The sequence below is a fragment of the Austrofundulus limnaeus genome, unplaced genomic scaffold (genome assembly GCF_001266775.1).
Source record: "Austrofundulus limnaeus strain Quisiro unplaced genomic scaffold, Austrofundulus_limnaeus-1.0 Scaffold322, whole genome shotgun sequence".
NCBI lineage: Eukaryota > Metazoa > Chordata > Actinopteri > Cyprinodontiformes > Rivulidae > Austrofundulus > Austrofundulus limnaeus.
This window is the reverse complement of record NW_013952724.1, coordinates 274802-285425: the sequence shown is the minus strand read 5'-3', so window position 1 is coordinate 285425 and position 10624 is coordinate 274802. Positions and strand designations below refer to the sequence as shown.

General features: G+C 39.1%; 1 protein-coding gene across 1 annotated transcript in view; it reads left to right on the top strand.

Moving 5' to 3' along the window:
* Window positions 1-10624, top strand: part of efcc1 (EF-hand and coiled-coil domain containing 1) — a 29043-nt gene that overhangs the window by 16464 nt on the left and 1955 nt on the right. Inside the window, exons 3-6 of the mRNA XM_014022278.1 lie at window positions 434-579; window positions 3538-3673; window positions 5070-5226; window positions 5350-5508. Coding sequence (XP_013877732.1) covers window positions 434-579; window positions 3538-3673; window positions 5070-5226; window positions 5350-5508 — 598 coding nt within the window. The remainder of the gene's footprint in view (window positions 1-433; window positions 580-3537; window positions 3674-5069; window positions 5227-5349; window positions 5509-10624) is intronic.

Genomic DNA, 10624 nt, shown 5'->3' with positions numbered 1-10624 from the left:
GTTAAAATGTTTTTAATCAAATAATGTCTAATGTTACAAATAATCGTGGATCACTTTAAGCATTCCACAATTTTCCCAGTCTTTTGTTGCTCCTGTCCCAGATTTTTTTGAACATGTTGCAGGAAAAAAAATTCAAAATGAGGGAATATTTGCAAAAAATGAAAACAATAAAGTTGAGCTGTTTGAACATTAAATATAATGTCCTTGTAGGTTCAATTGAATGTAGGTTGAAAAGGATTTGAAAATCATTGTATTCTACTTTTAATTATTTTTTTAAACAACATCCCAACTTCATAGGAACTAGGGTTGTAGGTGAATGTTTATGTTCACAGTGTCCTGAGATGACTTTGTTGTGAACTGGTGCTTTATAAGTAAAATGAATGAAACTAAACTAAACTGAATGTTGTTCTGAGTACACAGTRTTCTTTTTCAGGTCAGAAGTGTCCAAACTTCAGCTGTCCAGCAGCACTGGGTCAGAGCAGCAGCCTTGTGTTAGCAGCAGGGGCCCGAGATGCTGCTTGGATTCTCAACATGACCGTTGTTCCCCTACAGGGTGCACCATAACCACCCTGGACAAGAGTGAGTTTTGTTTTTGTTTTTTTGTTTTTTTTTAACCTGAAAACTAGGAATAACATTGGCCATGTCTGTGCTTTGGCTCCCTTCACAGCAGGAAAAAACCCAACATTGTAAAATCTCATCCTTCACGGGTGTGTTGAGGTGGGCTCCTCCATTACTCATGTTGAAAGGTGAAAAGTCATGGAGTGCTCAGCTTGCATGAAATCTGTGTAAAGTGTTTTTTTTTTTTATCATGATAGCAGCATCATATTGAGGAAGTGGGTGGAGCATGGTGGCAGCAGTAKCAGTGTGTCAGAACACTGGATTGGTTTGCATTTAAAGAAAAGCAGGCCTTATGTTCAGGCTGCAACCCAYCACACCCAGATGGTGTTGGCAGAACACCAAGAAAGTGTCTTGATGCATCTCAGTAATCCAGGTAGAAAAAAATTAAAAAGAAAAAATAAGTAGGTACTCTGGATGGGTTCTTCTTTAGTGAAATGTTTCGTCTCTCCTCCAAGAGACTTCTTCAATCTGATGAGTTTCAGGTGAAACTCAGCCTTATAAGCACTTATAAGCCTCTTTTGCATGTGACTAACTTGTTTGTCCAGGTGGAGGCAGGGCTTATAAGGCTGAGTTTCACCTGAAACTCATCAGATTGAAGAAGTCTCTTGGAGGAAAGATGAAACGTTTCACTAAAGAGGAACCCCTCCAGAGGACCTACTTATTTTTTTCTTTTTGAACTCCAAGAAAGTTGTAGCAAAGCTGTCTCCACACAGCTGCAGCAGTCAACGCTCTCCATGGGCTGAAATATTCCACATCCTGCTCATCAGTCTTACATCTGCTTTTTGAAGCATTCAATTCAATTGTAAATGGTAAATAGATTGTTTTATTATATAGTGCCTTCCTGTCCAACCAGGACACTCAAAGCACTTCACACTACAATCTGYRTCCTCATTTACCCATTCACACAGCACTCTATTAGATCTCTACAAAGCTAACATATACAAATCATCTATGGAGACTAATCAGTGCCAATCACATTCATACACTGATGGGACACACATCAGAGGCATTAGGGGTGAAGGGTCTTGCCCAAGGACACAGCAACTGAGACAGATGGATGGGGGATCGAATCGGCAACCCACWGGTTCCAAGACAACTCCCCTAATCACTCTGCCAAAGCTTAAGTCTCCAGTCCAGTCTGTTGTCCAGATGAACATCGAGGTATTTATATTCCTCAACCACCTCTACTTCTTCTCCCATGATGGAAACAGGGTTTGATCTAACACGGTTTCTCCTGAAATCTACAATCATCTCCTTTGTTTTGTTCACATACAAGCTGAGATGATTGTTCCCACACCATGTCACAAAGTGGTCCACCAGCTCTCTGTACTCAGCTTCCTGTCCATCTCTGATACACCCAACAACTGCAGAGTCATCTGAGTATTTCTGTAGATGACAGCAGTCTGACTTGTGCTGGAAGTCTGAAGTGTACAGTGTGAAAATGAATGGTGAGAGTACAGTTCCCTGTGGTGCTCCTGTGCTGCTGACCACCTGGTTAGACACACAGTCCTTCAGTCTCATGATCCTCACAGTGCTGCCTGCTTTGTCCAGATGACAGTGGGTTTGTTGAAGCAGGTCTATGTTGGCATCTTCAACTCCAACTCCACGGCAGTAAGCAAACTGCAGGGGGTCCTGATGTGTGCTTGTTTGCTTACTCAGGTGGGTCAACAAGAGTCTTTCTAGGTCTAGGACCTTCATGATGTGGGATGTCAGGGCAACAGGTCTATAGTCATTGAGGGCTGATGGGTGAGTTTTCTTTGGTACTGGAACCAGACAGGATGTCTTCCACAACACTGACACCTTCTCTTGGGTCAAGCTAAGGTTGAAGAGGTGTTGCAGAATCCCACAGAGATGGTCTGCACAGGCCTTCAGGACTCTGGGGCTGACACCATCTGGACCTGCAGTCTTGTTCTGGTTCAGTCTCTCTAGCTGCCTCTTCACCTGACTTCTAGATACAGAAAAGTGGGAGGAGGAGGCAAAGGGAGCAGATTTGGCTGAAGACAAACTTGTGGAAGCAGAAGAGTCCATGACTGAGGCTGAAGATAAAACATCTGAGGTTTGACAGGAAAGCTGTGGGTCAAAGGAGGGTGGGATGTCTGTATGGCTCGGGACATGAGCGGATGTGGTCTCATCAGGGTCAGAGTGGACATGGTTGAGGCACAGCTGAACTGATGGTGCAGAGCCAGAAATCTTCCACTCTGACTTCATTTTTTTTCTGTTAGCCTCAGTCCCAATGTGTTTTATGAAGCTGTTAGCTATGTTGCTCATGAAGTCTCCACAGATTTGGTTCTAATATTGTTGGTGGAACGCATCATTAACCAGCGAGACAGAAAATAATCTTTGTAAATTAAAATCATTTTAAACATTTTTTGATCTGATGCTGTCGAACAGCTGCTTAACAAAAAGCAATCCTCCTAAAGGACAGATTGTTTTAGWGTTTAATTTTATTTGTAGAAAACCAACTGGCTGATACAGATTTTACTGTCAGGGAGCTACAGAGACTGATGAAGTGGTTYGATTCAAGTATATGTTAACGAACATGTTAACACATGGGACACTATTTAGTTTAGTTTCAAAGATTTGCTGCTTAAAATTTAATTAAAATCCCTGATATTTACAGCAACCATTACAATCACAAATAAAAAAACTCAGTCAAAACATCTGATCATCTGCTATATGCTATAATAGATGCTATTAGCATGTAGCATTTAGCTTTGTCTGCTGCAGAACTTCAAATCTTCATTAATAACTTTATTAACCTCACTGCTGAAGCTAATATGTCTATTTTTCTGCTCTTTTACTGTATAAAAACAGGAGTATRCAATAAAATGCATGATGTCTAGAGCTCTGACCTGATGTGAGGAGACATGTCTGCTTAAAAGGTAACAATAGGGATTGGTGCATTGTTGTGTTGTTCAGTGGAGGAGCAGCTGTTTCGGTCGGTGGAGGGCCAGGCAGCCTCTGATGAAGAAGAGGACAAGTGGACTGGAGACCAACAGAAGCAGGTGGATGAGGTGAAGAGGATCCTGACCAGACTGTCAGGCTGTAGTGAAAGGTACAATACTTCTGTTATGAAATCTAATAACTGTAACCAACATCTAAAACATGGCTTCATTTACTATTTTTATAAACCCTGGTGATAAAATGCAGCGTAGACAGAGCACAACAAAACTGTCAAACTAATTCTTACAGAGCACCTTAGATATCAACCATCCATTAATCCATCCATCCATCCATCCATCCATCCATCCATCCATCCATCCATCCATCCATAAATTTGTCATCATGTGTTAAACGGACCTAAAGGTACTTGAAATCCTACACTTGAGGCAGGGGGTCCTTCTCAACCCAGACTTGGCATTGAACCCATATTAGGTTGAGAAGCATGGTTTAGTTTTATTTATGGTAAAACTAATCTTTGACCTAGAGGTGCTGCTCTTCATCTGAGCTACTTGGCTCAAACTTCTCCAGTGCCTGCTGGAAGTCTGATTTCTGTGTGGCCAACACCACAATAAGTCACAAAAAACAGRGATGAAGTCCAAAACCATCCAAACTGTACACCTCCTCCCATTGACTATGACCAGAAACATACTTGTTCATTCTTTGTGCATCCATTTTGCCTCTGCTGTAATTTATGACATATTTCCACTAAGATCCATCAAACCTCTCAACAGATGAGCACATGWAGCATTGATTTTGTGACCACATTGATTGTGCATGATGCAAATACACAAAGATACAACTTATAAACAAGCCCGCTTACTGTGGGTCAAAYCCAGAGCTGAAGAAGGAAAACAACATCATGGACACTTGTTTTGTGGACAAACTGTGTGAGGCCAAAGGCTGCATTGCTCCTCCTCAAACAAAGKTTTGACTTGTAAAACTCTCCTTCCCAGGGAGCCTGAGAAATGTGACCCTCCTCTAGTAAAAACAAGTGATGTGTCATATGTGAACAAACCAGCTCTACACACTGCCTAATATGATCAAACTATGAAATAGCTTCTATCTGGGGGTTTGTTTGCTTTCTTGTTTACGCAAACAGAGTTGGGGTAAACAATGGACTCCCATGAGAAACTTGTGAATATTTAAAAATATTTTGGAGCCTCCTCTGTGAATATTGGGGTCTCCAGTAGTAGCTAGTGTTAAAAACTATTGTTCATTTTCACCAGTGTTGAAAGTTTTTTTTTCTATTGCAAATGTTCTGCTGTCTGCAACAAATAAGAAACATGATTTTTTTTACTTCAAACTAAGTCCGTGTTGTGGAGTATGATAAAAATAGACCCAAATGCAGACAATCAGGTAGAAAAAATATTAGTCATGTCTGCTAAGATATTGGAACACAGAATTTAAATTAGTAACCATACAAACTGCCTGTTTTTTATTCCAGATGTAGTATCTTCACATCACATAAGTCTTATAAAACATCTGTGTTCTGATGTGTTCTCAACCAGGTGTGATGACAAAGCATACAAGAAGCTAATGTCTAACTTCGACAGTTCAAGAAGTGCAGAGAGCCACAGTGCTGTGGTGGAGCTCCTGGAGAGGGTGACCAGGTTGCACAGGCAGCTGGAACTGAAGGAAAACCAGGCCGAAATGAACATGGACCAGGTAGAAACCSCCTACTGACCCCCATCGCAATCACTGACCTCCATCACAATCACTGTGAGCTGGGACAGGGGAATGTTTACCACTGTGTTAAAACATTTTTTGTCTGTTTTTTTTTTCTTGCAGATGAAGGACCTCCTTATGCAGGAGCTGCAGCAGAAAGCTGAGGAGACAGAGCTGCTTCACATGGAGCTGCAGATGCTGGAGACAGAGAGGGTCCGTCTGTCTCTGGTTGAAGAAAAGCTTGGGGATATTCTGCAGCTTCTGCAGCAGCTCAGAGATGTGGTTAGTGACCATTTGTAGTGTAGAAAAAAATGTGTTGTTCAAAACGTTATGTCTGAATAAAACAGGAATCCACTGGATTTCTTCTTAAAACTTTATTCTCAATCTTCTGACTCCAATCAGGTTCACAGTACAGCCCCTAGCAGGCCTCAGCTTAAGACCTTGAGCTAAGCCWAAACAAAACACAGCAGCGCTGCTCTAAGCAGAGACTTTGCAAAACACTAACAACTTCTCCTTCTCCTTATAATGAATTGACCTTATAATGTATTTCTCTTCCTGGTTACACCCCTGGAGGTGTTACCTTTTACATCAGATGTAGAACGTAACTCATTTTTGTTTAGGCTAAAATAAGGAACACATAAAAAGACACACACCAGCTCTTTGTCTGCTTTAATCTTACAATGATCAGAAAATATAAAATAATACACTGAATCTAACGTTCACTTAATCAGGTACAAAATTTCAGTAGGAGTGTATTGTTGGGGCTTATATTTAAAATAATATTTTACCTGAAGAAATCAGACAATGTTTTGTATTTATGTGGACCGTTTTTTGCCCCCCCCCCCCAAAAAAATACATAAATTAAATAAAAATTTCTGAGCACACTTTATTTTTCCACATGGTTGGTTTCACTTCACTTTAAACTGGGTSGTCCACCAGAGGCCTGGGAGCTTGAGGTTAACTGTGCAGTATTTTAACCATTCCTAGAACTGTGCTCCTCTAGACAGAGATGTCTGAGGTTGTTTCTGGTATCTGTTGGAGTCACTTTTTCAGTTTGARGACCTCAGAACCAAGTGCTCCAATGACTACTGAGGCCTTTACTTTTCATAACTTCTCTATTTCCTCTTTCAGCCCTTATTTCTCAAGTTTCTTGCGTTTATTAGTCTGGATCTGGAAAGCCTGCAGTATTGGTTATGGTGTTTTACATTTGCTTTGCCTGCCTTYTTCTTACATCCTGCTGTCTCAGGGGCATCTTTACTAAGCCTGCATTTTGGCTCCTGTCTGGTTTGGTAGACCCCAGACTAAAGCCGGGTACACACTGGAAACAATTTGAGCAGCCGAAGCAGCCAGTTTACATGTCAAGTTGTATGGTTTGTCCATAAATTATGTAGATTTCCCCCGTTTTGTAGACAGACCTAGCAATAAATCTTGCAGYTTTTTTTTTTGAAAACTCAGCTTCAAATTTATTTTACGTGTCAGAGCTTGTAGGATGTGAATAAATAAAAAAATAATACAATTAAATATAACCAGGTCAATTGGATTTTTGAGGATCAAGATTCTGTTAATGTCCGTAGGAGGTGATGTGTGTGAAGTGTGTAAACTATGACGGAGTATTAGGGCCACACGACAAGATTTTTTAAAATTATTATTACAAGATTAAAGTCGTAATTTTATGAGAATAAAGTCATAATATTATGAGATTAAAGTTGTAATATTGCAAGATTAAAGTCGTAATTTTACGAGAAAAAAGTCATAATCATGACGAGTCTATTTCTAGTTMCTCATTTCCCCCTTATTTTCCCCACACCTTCACAGCCATGTTTGTGTTTATGAAGTAGTCCGCGATGACTTGGGTCACTGTTAGATTAATATGCTTTCATCCGAATTATCTACGGTACATGACGACTAAATCCGTCAATGCATCCATTAACTAGAAGCACTCGGAGAGTGCAAACCTCCTCCAAGACCAATTTCCCCCATTCTGTAATGGAGTTAATGCGCAAAAGCAGAGATGGAAACACATTTAACGGATAAGTTCTGACGTAGCGAACATTTAAGCAGGCAGTATGCATATTTCTTCCTGGTGGAGTCCAATGGGGAAAAAAAAGTCAGACCCGATGTTATTCATCGTTAAACTGGTCCTGGATTAAGCTCCTAMGTTTTCATCAGTCACATTCCACCATGTAAAACGTCTGTTTTATCCTCTTTTATGAGTTTTTAATGGTATGACTCTCTTTATAAAGTGGTGGAGACCAGGGACAGTTGCAACACATTTTGAATTTGACTCTGTTACTCAGAGAGGGTTTGAATTAGACAAACCAAATTTTAATACAATAAAYTTACATCTGTCTGTTAATAGTCAAAACCATTTATAGATGATTAAAGCATGTACRTTCTTCACAATTTACATTTGAAAATGTTTGGGGGTGGTTGCAACATTTCATTTCATTTAAGTTTATTTGATAGGGACAGACACACATCAACATAGACAAACTGAACAAGACAGCAGTCCCATGCTTGCGTCATGGTGCAATAGCAGTAGCTAATTCGCAACACTTGTCCCTAGATGGGCTTTTCTCAAAAATACATCTATAAAATTAAAATGATAATCATTGAAACATGGCACAAAAAAATTGACAGCATCTAAAAGCAATCAGTGAAACATAAAAACATCAAAAAATGGATACAGGTCTGTTTTTGACGTAACCAGAGCTTTGTTTGTTTTTTGAACGTTATGAAACTGGTTACGGACTTTAAATCAACAGGAAGTGAGTTCCAAACTGCAGATCCTCTCACGGACAGAGCACTTTGAGCAAAGGTGGTTCTTCAAAAGGGAACCTTACAATTTCCGTCTGAAGTTGCTCTAGTAGACCTGCTATTGTCCTGCGATCTCTGTATGTGATGGCACAGTGGTGTCAGTGCATATCCATTTAAACACTTAAAAATCAATTTTAAAAGATTATAATTTATAAAATTAGTAAAATCCAAAATACCAAATTTAGCCAAAATGTGACAATGATGGAATCTGATAGCCTTTTGATATAAAACCTTTAAAGCCCGATTGTAGAGACTTGCTAAAGGTTTGAGTGTAGTTTTACTCATTTGAGACCAGACAGTAGCTCCATAGGAGAGATGTGAGAGGATCGTTGAGTTTAAAAACATCTCTGCACAGTGAGGTGTTAGGCAATTTCTGATTACTGTAAAACATTTTATATGTGATCGAACAGTTTTGCTAATTTTATGAACGTGGCTCCTAAAATTTAACTGAGCATCCAAAATTATTCCTAAATAGTTTTCTTGTGATACTTGTTCAATAGGTGCCCCATTGATTCGAATATTTAGGGACTGTATTGATGTTTTCTTCATTGAAAAGCAAATACACTTGGTTTTCTTTGTGTTAAGAGCTAAGCAAGATTCATTTAGCCATGATGATAATATCTGCAGACTGTTCTGAAGTTTTTTACTGACYATGACACTACTCTTGTCCGAAGTCACCAGAACATATTATTAATACAATATACAGTATTTCACTGTAAATAAAAGTTTTATTATTTTTATAATTAAATTATTGCTAAATTAATAAAAAAAACTGTAAGTTATAATGATATTACAGTGTTATTTATTTATTCTTTTTGATCAAATGATTAATATAGATTTACCTTGATGAGTAGGCCTTACATACAGATGTCAAAGACTCTAATTGATATAAAATACAGTTGACTTTTTGAGACAAGGATAATAGAATAATTTGTGAGGCAATTAACTTTTGTTTTGCCTATTGTCACTGTACGCCTACACAATGCAAAATTTACATTGAAAGAAACTGGGATTTTAAAACCATTGTTGAAAACAACAACTGCAGAAAATACATCTTAAACACTTTTATGTTTTGAACTATAAAATTGACATGAATACACAATACCTTTTTAAGTGTAAACTTAATTTCAACATCTTAATATCATCTGTATGTGCTCTGTTTTTAAATGGATTTATCATATGGGGAGTCCCCCTTCATCTCAGCCATGATAAAACCTCATGTGTTAGCTAAATAAGCTTATCTGGATATATTAATTAAAAGTCAACATACCTCTTGTTTAAACCATATAAGTTTGAGCTGGATCACAAAAACAGTGACAACAATATAATAAAAATAAAGCTGGGCAAAAAAAAATACTTTGGTACCTCAAAAACAATTTTTTTCAAATAAATCCTGGAGTAGTTTTTTAAACTGCTTACTTTGTCTTTTCAAGGTGGGGCATCTAACTGAGCATGTACAGTGTGTGAGTGTCATCACTCTAGCATGTTTCTCTTTGGAGAAAAACGACGTGTTGCAACCGTCCCTTGTTGCCACTCTCCCCGGTCTCCCCTGCTTCCTGGTACAGTCGGCTCATGAAGCGAGTGTTTTTTTTTTTAAATATTTTTATTTTTTTTTTTTATTGAAGCAAGTGATTGAAGCAAAATACAGCATGTGAGCGCTTTCAGCACAAACACTCTCACGAACTTCAGAGCAATCACACAATAAAGTTCTTATGTGGAGGTGTACCTCACAAGGTTGATCAGCTGTTCCCACGGACAGTCCAGCTTCGGCTCGGCTGCAGCAGGACCCTCCTCCCACTGTCGGTATCCTTTTATTCCCGCAACGTGAAGAGAATCACATTTTTTTTTGTACGTCTCCAGACAGCGTGTAACATCGCCAGGAGTAGTTGATAACAGAATAATCAAAACGTTCGTGATAGTAGACACACTGGGATGTGTAGTCCCAGTGAGCTTGCGACTTGTACTTGCTGTTTCATACAGGCATGCGTGTGATGTAATGACTACTGATTCGCTGGAATTAAAAGAAAAAAATTACTGTATCTGCATCGTGATCCGGAACATCAACAAAATTTAGTGGTGTGTTCCTTGGACCAGTACCCACAAAGTCACCTGGAAAAACACCTGTTCACCAATGACCGGTAAGSGAGCCGACATCAGTTCCCTGACTGATCGGAGGCGAGACAGCTCCTACCCCGAGGGTGCCTTAAGAAGTCATGGTAAAAGCTGATGTGTTCGGAGTGACGTGTCATGAGGAAACCTGAGCCCAGAAAAGACATGCAGTTCCGGTTGACCCACACTTTGATAAAAGTAAAAGAGTAAACATACTAATCTTACTTTCCTCCTTTCCTTGTATCTTAATTTGCCAAAACTTAAGCTAAAAGTGCCAGTAAAATTGTTTGGTTGTTAACATCAGAACTGATGTTTTTACTGTTCTATATAAGTAATCTGAGTAATGTGGACTGAAAGTCGGACGCGAGTTTTATGCCAGTTAACTCTGACGCTATTATTGGAATAACCACAATCAAGTGTAACTCATGATCTGTTCAATTTGTGTAAATAAATGATTGCATAGTCTTTTAAG